The 17,270-nt window shown below is 55.9% G+C and overlaps 2 protein-coding genes and 1 non-coding gene across 6 annotated transcripts; 1 reads left to right on the top strand and 2 right to left on the bottom strand.

The window, feature by feature from the left end:
• Nucleotides 1-126: 126 nt before the first annotated feature.
• WNT11B (wingless-type MMTV integration site family, member 11b) lies at nt 127-11,378 on the bottom strand. 4 transcript variants are annotated; one of them, XR_001464122.4, is made up of 8 exons: nt 11,178-11,378; nt 9,333-9,568; nt 8,963-9,240; nt 8,105-8,397; nt 7,839-7,997; nt 4,086-4,171; nt 462-1,196; nt 127-377 (listed from the first exon to the last, which is right to left on the bottom strand). XR_001464122.4 is itself a non-coding variant. In NM_001398441.1 (5 exons), the coding sequence occupies exons 1-5, from the start codon at nt 11,270-11,272 to the stop codon at nt 7,823-7,825; spliced, it is 1,077 nt and encodes a 358-aa protein (NP_001385370.1). In that variant the 5' UTR covers nt 11,273-11,378; the 3' UTR covers nt 5,969-7,822. The 4 variants fall into 4 exon arrangements, 2 of the variants coding, with proteins under 2 accessions (NP_001385370.1, NP_001124216.2); XR_003074703.3 differs by lacking the exon at nt 11,178-11,378 and adding an exon at nt 9,788-9,886; NM_001398441.1 differs by lacking the exons at nt 127-377; nt 462-1,196; nt 4,086-4,171 and having other exon boundaries at nt 5,969-7,997.
• Nucleotides 11,379-11,520: 142 nt separating this feature from the next.
• Nucleotides 11,521-17,090, bottom strand: LOC107052104 (leucine-rich repeat-containing protein 32-like). Its single transcript, XM_025150059.3, has 2 exons — nt 16,945-17,090; nt 11,521-16,269 (listed from the first exon to the last, which is right to left on the bottom strand). The coding sequence occupies exons 1-2, from the start codon at nt 17,050-17,052 to the stop codon at nt 14,335-14,337; spliced, it is 2,043 nt and encodes a 680-aa protein (XP_025005827.2). The 5' UTR covers nt 17,053-17,090; the 3' UTR covers nt 11,521-14,334.
• On the top strand, nt 17,064-17,173 carry MIR6658 (microRNA 6658). Its single transcript, NR_105527.1, has one exon. It is a non-coding gene; the product is annotated as a microRNA 6658 (primary transcript).
• Nucleotides 17,174-17,270: the final 97 nt, after the last annotated feature.

Genomic DNA, 17,270 nt, shown 5'->3' with positions numbered 1-17,270 from the left:
GCGCGGCGAGGGCTGCGTGGCCGCCTGGCAGCGGCCGGGGTGCCGCACGAGCGCGTCCCAAAGAGCTGCGTCCCTCACAGGCTGCACACCCTCACTTTTGTCTCCAGACTCCCGGCGCAGTGCTCAGAAGGCGGTGTCCTATGAACAAGCGAAGGCAGTCGCTGTGCAGCGCTGTGGGCTGCCATCACCGAACCATTACGTTGGAAAGCACTCAGAGCTGAACGCAGCCAGCAGTGCCAAGCAGAACATTGCACCTGGGAACAAACCAGAGGGCACATCAACGTTAGGAATGCACCCACCTGGCTCTGCTCACCTCGCAGCCTCCAGTCTAAGCACACCCCAGACACGGCAGCGGCTGTCCTCAGGCCCGGTGTGTTCTGTAGTAACACGAGATACGTCTCACCCACATTCAGCCCACGTGGCCCCACGCCCCCCAGGTCCCTCTCCTTTGACTGCATTACCCACTCCTCTGGAGAGGATTGCTTTGCTGTTTTCCTTCCCGTCTGTTCAGCAGCGTGAACCTCTTTCCATTATCTCCGTGATTTTCCATTAATTAAATAGAAAACACAGCAGAAGACCAGTTTGTCCACACAGCACGAGGCAGCACTCGGCAGCAGGAGCCACGCTGGAGCTGAATGCGTTCACTCCAGAGTCAGAAACAGTCACTGTAGTCAATACTGCCCTGCCATACCCAGCCCAAGGGCAAGGTAACGAGCCACCATGCCCAAGGGCCCCACGCTGGTAGCCCTGCAGGCTCTGCTCCCTGGGCTGGGAGCAGCCAGCCGTGTTTTGCTCATGTGGCTGCACCAGAGGGAGCCAAGCCATCGCTGTGACACCCACACACCAGGCAGCACTGCTGCCACGGGTCCCTCCAGGGCCCCCCAATTCGCTGCTACTGCAGAAGCGTGTGGTGAGAAAGGCAGCACGTCCTGCCCAGGTACAGGGCAGGTGCTTCATGTGGTCCTCTCCTGCTTTTGGAAGAGCCTTGGTGGCATCTGGGGACATCAAAGCTGGGACACGCTGTGGGCTTGTTCTGCACACAGCCATCACTGCACAGCTGGGACTGGAATGTGACGGAGCATCCATGGGCACTCAGCAGTGTAGTGCTGTGTTTTGCTGTTCAGCTGCAGTGCCCACTGCCATTTCTTCTCCATGTGTTCTTTTCTTCAGTAGGCTCCCGAGTCCCTTACGTACCCCTGAAATTAAAACAGGCATAAGACAGATAAGGGTTAAAGCTGGACTTTTACAAACACAGAAACATGATACAAGTCATTGACCTAGATGTGAAAAATTTATATGGTGTGACAATAATTCAGGGCAGGCTGGAAGCACTCCGTTTCCACAGATGAGTCAGCTTATGATTTGCTCTGTTTGCTTTCTCTGTGCGTACGTGAGACAGCTTGATAAGAAGTTAACCATAAAAGCTGAAGAGCTGTGGGTTGGGGATCCTTTGAGCTGTGCTCTGAGTGCATCTCCATGGCTGTACTTTCCTGTCATCCTCCCTCTGTGTGACCGTTTTTCAACCGAAAACACAGACACGGGTGGTGTGAGCCATGTCAACAGCTTAACACATCATCCTGTGGTATTCCTGCACACAAGACAGGAAGTAAAGAACACTGTGTCCAGCGGTGGGAAAACTAATTAATGTAAGAACTGGAAGTAGAACAGGGCCAGGAATCCACAGCCGTTTGTTGCTCAGTAGCAGAAGATACTGTGAAATCCCCAATAATTACAGCCAGTTCACTTTCCTTAGAAAGGCAGCACTGCACTTGATATAGCATCTTTCACCTTTGCGTGCATTAGTTAAAACCCACAGTAAGCCTATCACATCATCACCCTCCCCAAGGTTCTAAATTCCAACAACATTTTGGGGATCAGAGCAATAGAGAACGCTGGAGTGAACTCCTTCACCTTTGTGTTATCAAGATAGCCTCTAAGCAGTTCAGAGATCACATTGCCTATAGGATATCTGTTTGTTAAAGATTAAACATCTCCTTTGGGCATTCTTCTTGGAGGCCCTCACCCCTCAGAACAAGCTGGACAGGTTCACAAGGAGCTATTTGCTTTCTCTCCAAAGAGCTGTGCAGAGGCTGATGATGGAGTACGGAACCTCAGCCTGCTTCCCCTCTCTTTAAAATCGGGAAGGAGGGAGGGGTCAGCATTGACCCAGACTATCAGTGGCAGCACAGGGCTGGCCTCAAGCAGCACATTATCACTGCTCACCATGCAAGCTGGACTGAGAGAGCAGGAAGTCTATGTAAAGCCCTGTTTCCTCCAAGATGGAGAAGGAAGAGCCAAGCGGGCAAACCTTTTTGCTAGCTGGAAGCTCCTAAAGCTCTTTGCTAGCAGTTAATTACCCCTGGCTTTCTCTGCTGCCCCATCTGGTCAAGAACAGGCTTCACTTACACCACAGAGCATGAAGTCAGTGAGGGCTAGTGACCAAATTGCCCGTGGTCTGTCTACTCTCCAGCCTCAGCATAACACACTGCATATACCCGTGCATGTTGTTCTCTTACAGACCAGCAGGATGTGAGTTTCTTTGAGCTGCCTCTTCCAATTACAGAGGTAGGGCTCTCAACACAAGGGTAAAATGAGTCTTTGCCAGGTGTAATTACCCAGCAAGACCCTGACTGTAGGGATGGTGGCTGTGGTTATTCCTGCTACACGTGAACAGGAGGAGTGTCTCAGCTTTGACAAGTAGGATTTGATCTCTCCTGCTCTCCCATTCTATTGTGTGTCTTGTTGCGGTAGGTTTTCAGCACAAAGTCAGTGTCTAGGGCCCAGCCTTGCCACAGGTTCAGGACAGCTCTTATGTTTCTCAGCCATGAAGCAAGGCCTCGTGCTCTCCGCTATACACATAGCAAACCTAGGACTGCTGTGGTGTATTGCATTTAAGGCATATGCGGACAACATCTGGCAGTGCACAGCCAGAGGGCCCATCTGGTGCTCCCCAGGAGCACCAGCATACTACAAGCGCATGCAGCCATCCTGGAAGGTGTCAGAGCTCCTGCTATCCCCTGCACCACAGCGCACACCAGTAACGCTCCAGCCAGACAGAGGCATGCCTGGAAATCCCTTGCTCTACTGCACAGTGGTCAAGGCTGACAGATACGCAAACTGAGAAAGTCCTCAAAATCTGTCTGGCTGCACTTCTACTGCATGCCTGGAAAAGCCCCATGGCAGAGACCCCTGGGCAGCTCATGGGCTTGTGCCTGCTTCCGCTTTGTAGAGGAGGCTGCTCTGCAGCCCTCGTTCCACCTTATTTACTTTCTGCCTGCCTTCAGAGGCAGTTTCTCTACAGACAAACAGAAGGAGGGTGGTACTATTTCATCATTCAACAAGAGGACCACAGCACCTTCTCTGTACTAGCAGAAAGATAGTTGGAAAAGGCCACAGAGTGCTGGAACAGAAGCAGGTAACATCGTGCTCCTGAGCTCTCTGACACATTAGTTTTGCTCTGGAGAGCAACAAGCAAGAATCAAGGGAGATTTTAACTTTGGAGTTACAATCACAGTATCATAGATGCTATAATGTGATGATAATAACAGGGTGGCAAAGTCTTTGGCTACAGCAAATGAGAATGAGCCCAAACGCAGCAGCCACAGATACAAAAATGAAGGAAAAGAGCTGCTTACCTTTGGAAGGGCTCACACAGGCAGGGATCTCCAGTAAGAGATGCCCTCACCTCCACTGCCAACCCTTAAATGAAGGCTGGGAAGGGGTGGATCCTGGCTCCATCCCTTCCATCACTCAGCTACATTGCATGCACCTGAGCTCCTCTGGATTGGCCCTGCCTTTCCACCAGGTGCTCCATCACTGCTTCAGGCCATCACTCAGCATTTCCACTATAGGAGTGCTGTTCTCTGTAGAAGCCTTTTGCATCTGGAAATTGTACCCTGCAATTTGGTGAACAGAGGGGTGCAGAGATGGGAGGGTTTCCAGCCTGCTGAGCCTCAAAGAAGGGATGGAAGTCTCCTTCCTCTCTGAATCCAGCACAGCCATTGCTGCAGCTGCCCTTTAAGCTATGTTCAAGGGCCCTCAGACTGCAGATCAGTTCCCCCTCTGGTCTTATGTCTGTTACTCACCTACATGTCTCAGTTGAAGATCCCCACAAGGACAATCCCTGTTTGCTACTTGTCATCCTCAGGACTTCATGACATCGCTGAACACCCTAGAAGTAAAGGAGAACAAAGAGGCGAGGGTTTTTCCTTAAATACAAGTCTTTGCTCATGTTTGTATCTGGTGGTGTGACACTGTAAGCACCAAAGGTCAAGGTAACATTCCCCAGATCCTTACAACAGAACAGGCACTGATTAATAGTTGAGCCCCAAACAGTGACCTCGGTCATGCCTTCCCCTTGTTCTGGCTCAGCCATCCACGGGGCCAGTAGGAGGAAGGAGCTGTGCTGGTGCTGATGGAGGTCTTCAAGCACTCTCCTCTCAGAGCTGCAGTCTAGGGCTGTAGGGAAGAAATATCCCAAAGTGTCCTTGAAGGCAGTGCCATTCTTCCCCCATAGATTTTACTTATTTACCAACAGCGTGTTGCCCTTGCTGGGATTGTCCTCCTAGAATTAGTTAAGCAGCATCCTTGGCCAGCAGGGAACAGTCATGTTCACACCTGTTTTACTCTTTTCAAACACAAAAGCCAAGCAATAACAGAGAGGAGACTTTTTCAGAGCAAACCCTTTGCCTGATTCTCGTCACATTGCATGCAGAGGGGTGGTTTTCTTCTGTGCACGAGCTACATTCAGAGCCATCTCTCCCACGTCGGTTCACAGCACTGCAAAGTGAAGAACTTCTGCCATGACCAAAGAGCATTCAACTCCGGCAGCCTCATTTCCAGAGACAGATAAACAAAAAGCCACAAGATGTGGGGAAAATGGGTAACGACAGAGAAGTCAAAGAGGTAGGTCTGTCACTTTAGCAGTGAGCCCAACGAGGGTTTGTGAAGCAGAGGGTAACGACAGCAGCCTGCCACGGTGTGCAGAGGACCAATTGTGAAAACGGGGCCGAAGAAGTAAGGGAGGATGCGTCTGAAGGGCTGCAAAGCCATAATCCTTACAGAGCATCAGCGACACTGCTGCCACCTGTTGCCCAGCTAATTCAGGTCATGAAGAGGTACCTACCACACCTTGAGGGATGTGTGATGGAATTGAAGTTGTAGGCAGCTAAGGTCAAGCCCTCCTGCACTGATTTCTCTGGCAGCACTACACTGATGGGTGCTGGAACCCACCTAAGGGTGTTGTCAGGGTCCACGTTTTCCCATCTTTTACCTCGGAGGGTGCCTGCGCTCGCCTGGGGAAACGGCTCTGTGTGCCCTTAGCAGCCTTCTGCTGGCTTTCCTGCCCTGGCAGGGTTAGAGAGAGAAAACACACCCAGCAGACCCTGGGGCCAAGCAGATGGTTTATTCCCTCTGGATCCCTTGCTGGATTTCGCTCTGGCTCCCAGTCCTGAGGAGACTCCTCCAGCCTAGCAGATCTCACAAGGCTGGAAATTCCAGCTGCAAACTCAGATTGCAGCACTTCCCATTCTAAACACTGTCAGAGAACTGCCACCACCCCCACCGCAGCCCCTCCTGCCAGCCTGACCCCTCTGCACCCTTCAGCTAATTACAGCACTTCCCCATCTCCTGCAGGACATAGATGGAGCCCAGCGTCCCACTGCTGACCGCCCCTCCAGCCCTCCCCTGCTGGGCCTGCAGAGAGAATGCAAGCAGTAAGAGGAGGAGAGGGCTCTGCATATTCCACCCTTGACCCTGCCTTTTCCCAGGAAGAAATTCAAACAGGACCTCTCTAGGAGGGGAATCAGGACACCTCCCCAGGGCGCTCCTAGCTATTGTGGCTCCTCTCCTCCACCCCAGGCGAAGTGTGTTTGCAGTTACCAAATGCAAATCACATTTCCCACCCTCCTGGCGGAATCTCTCCCTTCACAGTATCCTTCTCTTTTCTTCTCCCCAGCTCGTTTTGCAATGCTCTGAGGAGTTCACAGCCCCTCCCAGTTTCACCTCCCTGTGATCTTGCAGTGTGGGGGTGACTATGGGAAAGGTATTTAAGCAGTCCTCCTCATTAAGTACCTGCATCACCTCCGTACTCAGCCCGGCCCTGGGTTGCAGCTGAAGCCTCCCTTTCTGAGGAATGCTGGTGACTAACTCCTAATTGCATTTTAAAAGACAAACTGGAGATAGCTCCTCGGCCCTCGCAGCTGCAGCGGAAGCCTCCCAGCTGTGGCCTTCCTGTGGCTCTGGGAAGGCTGTATGTCAGCAGCCAGACTGAGTCAATGCTGCATTAACAACTGATAATGATGGTTAACTCACTTGGTTAGCTATGTGAGCATATGCTTCACCCCCGAGGATTTGGGCTTCCAGCTCCCAGCCTTGTTTCGAGCCACCTTGGACTCTCAGCTCTTACTCATTGTTAATAGAGAAACCTGGAGCACATTAAATGGAGAGGATGGTTTACAACAAAAGCTTATGAATTGATTCTGTGACCCAGCTGGGGCTGTTAAAAATGATTGAATGAATATGGAAATGAGTAATCTTACAGCTGGACTCGGGGCTGAGCACAGCCAGCTCCATTCAATGCAAACCACAAATTACACAAGGCACACACAAGGCTGCCAGAGCCTCCAGGTCGTGGTAGGAGCTGCAGGAAGCCGTCCTGGGGTCCCAGGCACATCTACCTGCATCCTCATGCTGTGGGTTCTTCTCAGCGTACACACATTTAAGTTCATCCCTTCTCCCCAAAGGCTGCACGAACTGGAATCTCATTCTATGCAAGCGATTCTCCAACTCCCCTGCTAGCAGCAGTCATGGCAACTGAGGGAAGGATGAGGTGAATCAGGACCCCATCCCACCCACATACATGTAGACCAGAAAATGAGCCCCAACTGCCCCTGTTTCCAGCTACCAGAACCTTATGCATTGTGCTTCATGCTCTCCTTCCAGCCCTGTTCTCTCTGGGCCCAGCTGAATGCCAAGGGAATGGTGGGAGGAGGTGACACGTAGGCATGGAACGGTACATTTATTTAAGCAACACACACCAGAATCCCACTTACACTGAAACTAAAGAGTCATGCTTATTTCCTTCGGACCCTGGAGTCCTGTCCTCTCTACAGGCCAGTGCCAGCACACCTGGGGCCAGGGGGGTAGAAGGAGCAGCTTCCATCAGCCACAGCTGAAGTCTTGTCACTGTGAGACCTGCAGCCATCTCCATGCAGGTCGTGGGGGAGAGCAATGAGTTCTGTCTCCTGGAGCGTAACTGACTGCCTCTGCTCTTTATTTTGGATGCTGCAAAGAGCACTAGAACAGCGTTTGCCCGTGAGGAGGAACATCCAGTGGTGTTGGGTGAACCCACAGCAGAAACCTGGCCCCAGCGGGTCTGCCAGGATCCCCTCACCCTCAGCAGCTTTCTTCCCTGCAGCCTTCCCCCCATGGAAAACTCTTTACCCATCTTCTCATCCATCACTCCTGGCTTTCAGGCCACTGTCAAAAGCCTTCTGCAAAAGGACAATGGCAGCTTGGGTCCCCATTCACCCCTGGAGAACAGGGCCGAGTGATAAATGGTTGTCCCCAGCCGGAGACAGGGCCAGATGCTGGTCCGCTGCAGGAGGGCAGCCCTTTGTCTCACTCTGGAGAGAAGGAGCAAAGGTCGTCCTCTGGTTTGAGGCTTCCCATCATCACCCAATTTGAGGTCTTCTGTTGTAGTTCCAGAGTCCAGGCTTGCAGCATAATCCCCTTCAGAGCCCTGCTTGCAGATGGTGCCTGTTCTCCATCTGCACACTGGAGGACTCAACACAAGTCCTACTGCCTGCTGTGGTGCCCCACGCTACTTACAGACGTACCTCTCCACCAGCCGCCGGCACCTCTTGCACACCACGTAGCAGCACCAGCGGTACTTGCAGCGACACCTCTCCACCACCTCCTCCATGTAAGCGTTGTAGCCACGGCCACAGCACAGCAGGTTGCAGCCATCGCTGCCCGCAGACGTCTTGTTGCACTGCCTGCCGAGGGGGGACGCACAGGTCAGAGTGAGGCAGCGTTGCCTCCCACCCACAGTGCCGGTGCCCACCTGGGTGGCTCTTAGAGCATATTTGCAGCAGGTCCTTACCTATCCTGTGTCCCCACAGACCCCAGGTGGACATTGGGCGTGCAGTAGTCGGGGGAGTTGATCAGATAAACCAGGTCCGTCTCTCTCACCACCCTGATGTCCGTTTCTGTGGGCTTCAGCTGCTTCCTGTGCCCCACGAGGCGGTGGCTCACCCTGATGGCTGCCAGGTACTTGGATTTGAGCTCGGAGGCAATTTCACCCAGACTCAGCAGTGCCTTCCAACAGGTCTTCACCGAACAGGAGCCTGAAACACCGTGGCATTTGCACTTGGTATCCAGGGACTCACTCAGCACCTGCAGAGGGTGAAAATAAGAATTTAGTGGCTGCTCCTGGTTCCTACTCAGCTGACTGCTTAGCAAGAACATCTGTGGTCGTTTTCAAGAGATGGAAGAGCTGAACTGCTTACTGCCACCACAGAGACTTCTCCTCTCTCATTGAGAGGTGAAAGACAGTGGTGTTGTTGGGACAGCCAGAGAGTGCCTTCTTTCAGTGGGGCAATCGAGGACTCATCTCTCTTTGTTCCCCTGGTGATAACCCTAGGGAAGTGCCCTGGTGGAGCTTGCAGTGGGGCGACAGCTTCCCCAGCTCTCACAAAGGCTCAGGAAGACTGCGTCCTCCTCTGGAGCCTACCTCCTTACCCCAGGCACCTCTGCACACTGCATCACAGATTCATTGAGGTTAGAAAGGCCCCCTCAGGTCTCCAGCCCACCCCACCGTGCCCATCACTGCTTCCCTCAGTGCCACATCCCCATGGTTCTGGGACACTTCTGGGGGTGGTGACCCCACCGCTCCCTGTGCTCTTTCCAAGGAGGAATTTTTCCTAATATCCAACCTCACAGGGCTATGGGCCGTACCCACCTGCCTGCCCGCCACGTTGTTATGCCAATTCACGGCCCTGAGAGCCTGCAATCCCAGCTTGTTGGATTTTAGGGGGCTGTCAGCAAAAGCAGCACCGAGCTGGAGGCCATAGTGCAGGTTGTCCCCGCAGCCACCCCATCTGAAGTCCAGCCTGGGGACCTCGGAGGGGACGGAGCTGCAGGAGCAGAGCGGGAGTGACCCTGAAGCACAGGCTTGGGCAATGGAGTGTGCAATGGCAGCAGCAGAAAGCGCATGGACGAAGGCAGATTCCCTGGTGCCTGGAAAGAAAGGGGGAGATGTCTCATCTCCTGCAGATCGAACGGCACAGAATTAACACCAGTGTAACAGCAGTAAGTTTTCTTTTCTTTACCTTTCAGCAGGTCAGGACCAAAGCTGGGGGCACGCTGGATGGAGGAGCAATTCCACCTCATGCCTGCAAAGGTCTTCTGGCAGATGCTCTTGGTCTTGCTGGCAGCCTGAACGATGCTGTGCATGACCTCCAGGTTCCTGCGGCACATCTGGACCTGGTCGGGCACGAGCCCAGCCAGCAGCCGGCAGTGGTGGCTTTTGTCCCAGGCCACTCTGCTGCCGTTCTCTGCCAATGCCCTGTTGAGAGAGGTTGTGTTGTGAGCGGACCTCGGGCACCGGGATGGGGATGAGCAGATGGGGACGACGGGCATTGGGATGGGGATGAAAGGTTGGGGTCTGCAGGCATCGGGATGGGGGACCCAGGGAATGGGAGACAGGGGCAGACCCGGGGGGACCTGCTGCTAGGGACACCCAAGGGAGCCTCCTCCTGTCCCCCAGTTGCTCTCCGTTACTCACAGCCACTGGATGGCCGTGGTGAGCCCCAGCTGGTACAGCAGCACTGCGGCAGTGGGCACAGCGAGGTGGCCCATGGCTGGGGATGGGACTGGGAGCGGGGCTGTGAGCGGGGCCTCTGCTCCCTTTATACCCTCTGGCCTCTGTCCTGCCCACCGGGGAGGGGAACAAAGGCAGTTTTGGTGCCATTCACAGCTCACTGCTGTTGGGGGAGGATGGAGTGGCCACCCCCACTGCTTGGCTCTGGTCCCCAGCCTGGGTGCTCCTGGAGTGGGGTCTCACCGGTCGGGTACCCCACTATTGCTGTGGTCAGCTCTGAAACAGCTGCTCCTCAGGGAGCACAGAACAGCTTGCTGCAAGGGGATATCACCTTCAGCCTCTCAAGGAGAGCCATTTGTTTGCAAAGCAAACACACACTTCTTTTCTCAGCAGATAAAAGCTTGTCCCGGTAAGCAGGAGATGTAGGCTGGTGGGAATCAGACAGCGATGACATCAGTAAGGGACAAAAGGGATGGCAAGGAATGATACTGATTTCTGGATTATTTATTTATTTATTTAGCTTGCTGTTAACTCCTAAACACAGCACGGCCAGCTTCCAACCAGCCGGGCCATGGAAACCTCCCAGCCTGGTGCTGTGGGTTGCCTGCACACAGCTCTCAGCTGCAGAGGAGGGCAGCAGCTGGGTTCATGTCTGGGACTTCCTTGGGATTGTGCTTTCTCCCTCTCTGTGCCACTTCCCTTCTAGCAGGAGGTGCTTTCCCTTTGCAGGACATCGCTGCTGTCTGACGAGCACACCCTGACCTCCCACTGACTCACTGTCATGTGAACCAGAGCTGGGTTGCACAGCGTGAACGGCTGATCTCCCCAAAGTGCTCTATTGGGATGGAAAGGCCACGCTGCTTTGTGTCCTGCTAGGAAAAGGCTGAGGTCACCCCCAAATCCCAAGCATAGGTACAAAGGGCTGAACAAAAAGAGGAAAAAAAGAAAGAAAGGCAGAGAGACGCTGCCTGGCACAGCCTCCACGGTCAGAGCAGGGAAGCACTGCGGGGCCAGAGGCGACTCCTCAGCCCCAGCCCAGCACCTCCTGCAGCATCCCTGCTGTCTGGGCCAGCTGCTGCTTGCTTTGCTCCTTACACACCTCAAGCTCAGCACTGCTGTCCTCTGTAAAGTAAACCCAGTCTGGGCCGTTGACTCCAATCCCAGGGGCTGAGTGGTAGAAAGGAACCAATCTGTGAATCCCACCCACCTCCGCCAAGAGCTGTGAAAGGACACAGACCCCCCGGCACGATGGGTTTGCCATATAGACACCACTGCACGTGAGGGTCTCTGGAAGTCCCTGATATTCTTTGTCTTCCCACCCCCACACCACAGCTTTTGCAGATCCTTCTCTTACCTTGGCCAGAACCAGACGCAGCGTCCACACTTCTCCCTCCTGTGAGCCCAAATGGGCCTTTCACTCCAACCCCAAAGGTTCTGGCATCGTGACATTTTTCTCTCCGTAAATCCCCTTTTTTCAACCTTAAGGACTGGAGAAACGCCTTGTGCCTGGAGGGGGACATCGGGGGGAAATCTGAGCAGCTTCTGGAGGAATGAGGAGTTTTCTGAGGAGGAAAAGCAGCTTTTGTCAGCACTGGGAGGTGCTCGGGTGCTTTCTGTGCACCACGTGCTCAGCCTGCAGCATCCCACCAAGCACACGAGGCAGCAATCACGCAGAAAGGCCGCCAGCTGCCCCTCACAAACACCTATCAGCACAGCTGGTGCTGCGATGGGGTTTGGGCAGGAGGGGCAGGAAGGGCAGCAGTGCCCCAGTCTCTGCTAAGTGGTACGCAGAGGTGGGCAAAGGGCGACCCTCACGGGGCGCTCAGTGGCAGCCCCAGCCGGAGGGAGCAGCACATTGCCACCTTCTGGCCAGTGGCTTTGCTGTCCGGGCCACCCCCTCCCCTCCGGGTCTCTGCCTTCTCCCTCCTTGGGGCCATCAGGTCCCACCCTCAGCACCGTGCTTTGTGCCCCCATTGCCTGTGTTACTGCCAGGAAAACTCCTCAGGGTGTGGATGGCGCCCTGGTCTGGGATGTGGAGGGGTGACAGGTGGCAGTGGGATGGCATCGGTTGGGGCCCTGAGCATCCAAGTCTGACATCAGCCTCCTGCCTCCCACTCACCGCCTCTCACCAGGTGATTTCTACTAACCCCTCTTCACAGAAGTTTTGCAATGACTGAGTAGTAGGAAAGAAAGGATTCCTTTTAAAGCCAAAGCCGCGCTTCATTTGATGTCACTTCCTCTTTCTAGCCTCATCCATGAAGTGAGCACAGGACAAGTGCTAAAAATACCTCTTCCACTTCCATGTGGGGCTGCCTTGAGGCAGGAGGATGTGAGGAAGGGGATTCTCAGCCTGGGAAAGGCATCCCCTGCTCTGCCTGGGAGAAAGTGCAGTGATGTACAGTTGGGGACAGGCATGGTATGAGAGCAGAGGGGGGACACCTGTGATGTGTGACCTCCACCCCAGCCCCCATGGCCACCTCTGTCATGTCTTGGGGTGTGGGTGGTACCGGATGTGCCCCCATGGCGGTGGTGACCATTGACCTCAGCCAAACCACCTCCTTCCTCTTTCCGAGGTGTTGGTGACCTCAGCACAGAATGGATGCTTGCACGGCTGCGGGAGGCAGTGACCTTCCCGAGGTGCCCATCAGCTGATGTGTGGGGACATTGACACACAGTGATGGTCTGTCCCCACTTCCTGCGGTGCTCGCTCAGCTCTGCCTGGTTCAGCAGCACCTTACAGCTGGGAATGGAGACCATGGGTGTGCATCTGCTATGGGTGCAGGCTCAAAGGGAACAGAGCACGTGGGGACATTGCCACGGGGTGACTGTGACAGAATTGTCCCAGCACAGACTGGGCTCTGCCGCACTCCCTGTCCCCAGGGCACCAGGATAGAAGGCGGCAGGGTGGGGGCACCCAGCTGCAGAACAGCTGTCCGCATCCTCACGGCTTCCCCTGAGAACAAGGCAGGGGATGCCTGGGAGCAGCCCTCCCTCTGTGCTCACTGCCAGCAGCTCTGTGGCTGCCGGAGGGCGTGCAGGTCCCCGTCTGGCCGGAGCCCCAGCAAAGACGAAAAGAGTGTCATGCATGACACGCTCGACCTCACCAATGAGGCAGGAGTGGCTGGCGGGGGTGGCACTGAGTCACGCAGCGGAGGCGGTGGTATGGAGTGATAATGGGAAGCAGTGGTGGCGCCATCCTGCAGGAGGGAGGGCACTGGGCAGAGGTCCTGGAGGACGTGCAGATGGGGATGGGACGGGAAGAGGCACTGCCATCAGCCCTGGTCCCATCCCGAAGCCACAGAGGGAACACCACAGCTACTGGACATGTAAATCCCACCCGCCTGCAATACAGGGGTGGTGGCTTTAAGATCACCACCAGCAAAAACTCAAAAGGAGGGACAGCTCCAGCAGCAGCTCTGCTATCGTGGCCGTGCATGGCCGTGTGTGTTGGGTGCAACACAGAGCGGGAGCACAGCAGCCCCAGGTGTGTGTTATCCTACAGCAGAGCAGGGGGAGGTGTGGGCTGAGCTGTGCCCATCAGAGGGGCAGCATGAGGGGGGCTCTGCCCACTGCATCCCACAGATCCCAGCCAGGCTCTTGATCCTGTGGAGAAAAGGGGAGAGAGCTCAGCTATGCCTTAACTAACTGGAGTTAGTTGCAGGCAAGGTGATTTCCACATGAGTTAGCAGAGTGGCCAGTTGGGAAGTTCTGATAAAATCTGTTTTACTTTGAAAATGGAGTGATGCAGTGACAGGAGAAAGGTTTCCACTGGAAAGAGTTTGTTTTTCTGGATTTCTCAACTGATTCCCTAGAAAATCCATAACAGCTGGGGTCCATCAGGCACAGCGCTCCTCTCGGATCAGGGCGTGCACTGTCTCACAGCTGGGCACATATGGCACCATTTTGACACAATCAGCTCAGTTGTTTGGCATCAACGTTCTTCAGATCTCTCAACCTCATGTTCAGCCCACGGGAAGCTCCTAACACCAAAACCATGGGGCTCTCCTGAGAGCAGCCGTGGGACGCAGCCTGGAGCGCTGCTTTTTGAATCACACACAGACACAGAGGACCACGCACCGTTTCCCTGGATTGATTTCCACAGCTCAGCCCCTCTTTGCCCTCCTCTGGTGGCTCTCCTTGATTTCTCAACCCCATGGCATAGCCAGCACCCATCTGCTGCCCTGTCCATCCCTTGCTGACCCTATGGGTGCCAGCTGGGAGCGGGGCTGCCGAGCTCACGGTGGTGGCACCACACTGCTGGCTGCAGGGACAATTCCCTCCCCATGAGCAGAGGGCAGAACCTCTCCTGACGCTGCTCATGGCCTGGTGGATGGGGCACCTTCCTCCCCGCAAAGAATGGGCTGCAGGGACCCAGCTCTGCCCGGTGCCTGCCCAGCACTGGGTGTGTGCCATCACATCTGCAGAACACGCAGCACGTTGGGAGAGGTGCCTGAAATATAATCATATTCATAGTATTATTGACAACACAGAGCTGCAGTTGGTTCTGCTGGCTATACTTTAGTGTCGCTGTGTGCTGCCCCCCCCTCGGCCACTCTCTCTGTTTGGGGCTGGGGCAGCAGAATGCCCACCCCTTGGCCCCGCAGCCGGCACACCCTGCAGCCTGCACACAGCAGGACACCCAGCAGAGCTGCCAGCACCAGCACTGAGCTGCCAGCCCAGGGCTGCGGGCACAACCACGGTAGGCGGCTGCTGAGCGGTGCTGTCCTGTTTGTGATGCTGTGGTGGATGCAGCGTGCGCGGTGCAGGTCGGGCAGTTGCACACCAGCTGCCTGCAGCGCATCCAGCCAGCCCAGCTCGCAGCATTGGAAGGGGTTCTCTGCCAGGCACAGTGCCCGCAGGCTGCGGGTCCACCCCATCAGTGCCTGCTCGGGCAGCACTGGCAGCTCATTGCCGCTGACATCCAGGGTTTGCAGCGGGGAGCAGAACAAACCCGTAGGCAGAAGGCTTAGGCGGTTGCCTGAGAGGTCCAATACCCTGAGCTCACCCAGGCAGGGGATCTCAGCCCTGCTGTTGTCCATGTGGTTCCCCCGCAGCCAGAGCTGCTGCAGGGAGTGCTCCAGACCCTCCAGTGCTGCCCACGGCACAGCCAGGCCCCGATTCTCAGACAGGTCCAAGGAGAGCAGTGGGGTCCGGCTGAAGGTGTGGGGCGGCAGCTGGGTGAGGCTGTTCCTGCGAAGGCTGAGGTGCTGCAGGTGGGGGATGCTGTGGAAGGCGGTGCAGGGTTCTGCCTCTGGAGAACCCCCTCCTGATTTCCCCCCCATGTCACTCCCGCAGGGCTGAAGGCTGTTGGATCCCAGGTCAATGGCTTCCAGTTGGGGCAGGGCATCAAAGAACCAATGGGGCAGAGCACGGATGGCATTGCCATGGAGGTCCATGGAGCGCACAGAAAGCACTGTGTCCTCCTGCCACACAGCTGTGCCATTGCTGTCCCGATCCCCGTCCCTGCTCAGCAGCTCCATGGTGATGTTCTGGAGGCAGTTCATGGCCACGCTGAGAGTGAACAGAGAGCTCATGGCACGGAAGAACAGCAGCGGAAGCAGCTGCAGGCAGTTGTAGCTGAGGTCCAGCTCGGCCAAGCGGGTCAGGCTGGCCGCGGTGCTCAGCGAGGTGCTGAAGCTCACCATCTCCTCATAGCGCAGCACAAACTGTGCCGGGTGGTGTGAGCCGGGGTCCAGCGAAGTGATGGAGTTGTGGGAGAGGTTGAGGTGCACGAGGCGGTGCGCGGCCGGGAGCTGCGGGAAGGAGAGCAGCCGGTTGTGGCTCAGGTCGAGCACCTGGAGTAGGTAGGGACCCCGTCCCTCCTCCCAGCCAAACAGCTCCAGGGCATTGTGGCTCAGGTTCAGGACTTGCAGCTGCCGCAGACTGAAGCTGGAGAGGCAGTGAAGGGAGTTCAGGGCCAGGTTGAGCACCGCCAGCTCTCGCAGTGCCTCAAACGCTCCCTCCTCGATGTCCATGATGTAGTTGTTGCTGAGGTCCAGCTCAGTCAGCTGTGGGGAGCCCTGGAAGATGCCCACTGGCAGCTGGCTCAGCCTGTTTCTGGGCAGGTGCAGCACCCGCAGTGCAGTGAGGCCGCTCAGGAACCCCCCCACCATGTGGCTCTCCAAGCCATTGGCCGACAGGTCCAGCACCTCTATACTCCGCAGTGCACTGAAAGCCACTGCATTGTCCCGGTAGTTTTGGTGCAGGCGGTTGGAGCCCAGCAGCAATGAGTGTAGCCAGGGCAGCTGGGCCAGCGCCGGCCCTGAGATGGCCTCCAGGAGGTTGGAGCGCAGGTCCAGGTGCTCGAGCTGCCCCAGTGCAGGCAGGCAGCCCTCTGACAGGTTCTGGAGGAGGTTGTGGGACAGATCGAGGTGCTTCACTCCTTGGGGAAGATCCTCGGGAAAGCTGTGCAGCCCAGCAGCCCTGCAGGACACCTTTGTGAGGTTCTACAGAGAAATAGGGAAACCCATCAGCACCAGACGGCACAGCACCAGCCAGCAGAGCTGCTCTTCGCCATCTGCTCTGCGCCTGCAATGGGAAGGGGAGAGGCCACCAGAAGCTGCTCAGGAGACCAGCAGCTTCTGCACAAGGTGGGCTTTCAGCAGTGAAGGAACTTGCTTTTTGCATCTGTTTTTGTGCACGGTGCAGTGTGCTGGTTTGGGCACAGGTCATCACCAGCATTCCTTAGCCATAAGCCCTGGAGGATGAACCAGGAAGAGGAAGGCAATGTCTGCCTGATGGTGCTCCTGGAGGTGTGAGAAGCCCCACACTCTGGTTCCATAGGCTGTCCTCTCATGCAGCGAGTGAAAAGTTAATGGCATCACTGACAGTGCTGTCCTGCAGAACATCCCTGTCCCGTCCTATCCCCTGGAACTGGTCTCATTGGCTTGAAAGGTGCCACTGATGGGGAGCAGCTGGGAAAGGCTGTGGGCAAACAGCTTGAAGCCAGGAGAGCAGAGGGGAGCAGGAAGGTGGGGAGAGAGGGACAGGTAGAAGTGGAGGCTGGATGAGGTAGGTGCCGTGGGGGAGAGGCACGTGAGATCTCCCTTTGCTGCACAGAGGGATGGGTGCCGTGAACCAGAGCAGAGTGCTGTGACAGCCTCAGGAAGCAGCAGCCTTACCTGCTGGCACGGTGGAGGCCTGGGCTTTACCTCCCCACCAGCCTGGGCCCCGAGGATGGCCGGCAGCAGGCAGAGCAGCAGGCATCCTGCCCCAGGGACACTCTGCATGGTGGCACCGCCAGCCCTGCTCGTAGCTCCACCGCTCTGCTCCAGCCCCTGCCCAGAGCCTCATAAATAGACTGTGGCATGGACGGGGGAAGGAGATAGCGAGAGGGGGTGTCAGCATCTGCGGAAGTGGTAAAGGAGACATATACGACCATGGAGGGGAAAAACATTGTACAGAACCACAAGGAAGGGAAAGAGAAACCGCTGGAGCGGGGGCAGGC

This window comes from Gallus gallus, chromosome 4, assembly GCF_016699485.2.
Source record: "Gallus gallus isolate bGalGal1 chromosome 4, bGalGal1.mat.broiler.GRCg7b, whole genome shotgun sequence".
Taxonomy (NCBI): domain Eukaryota; kingdom Metazoa; phylum Chordata; class Aves; order Galliformes; family Phasianidae; genus Gallus; species Gallus gallus.
Note: the sequence above shows the minus strand (reverse complement) of the source record. Positions and strands in the feature narration are given on the sequence as shown.

Excerpts from the sequence above, each read along its gene's own strand:
- WNT11B (NM_001398441.1), bottom strand. The coding sequence starts at position 11,272 with ATGTCACGATGCCAGAACCTTTGGGGTTGGAGTGAAAGGCCCATTTGG. Across the intron at positions 9,569-11,177 it reads TGCGTCTGGTTCTGGCCAAG|GGCATTGGCAGAGAACGGCA; the intron begins GTAAGAGAAGGA and ends CTCTCTCAACAG. Across the intron at positions 8,398-8,962 it reads ACAACGTGGCGGGCAGGCAG|GTGCTGAGTGAGTCCCTGGA; the intron begins GTGGGTACGGCC and ends CACCCTCTGCAG.
- LOC107052104 (XM_025150059.3), bottom strand. The coding sequence starts at position 17,052 with ATGCAGAGTGTCCCTGGGGCAGGATGCCTGCTGCTCTGCCTGCTGCCG. Across the intron at positions 16,270-16,944 it reads GGCCTCCACCGTGCCAGCAG|AACCTCACAAAGGTGTCCTG; the intron begins GTAAGGCTGCTG and ends ATTTCTCTGTAG.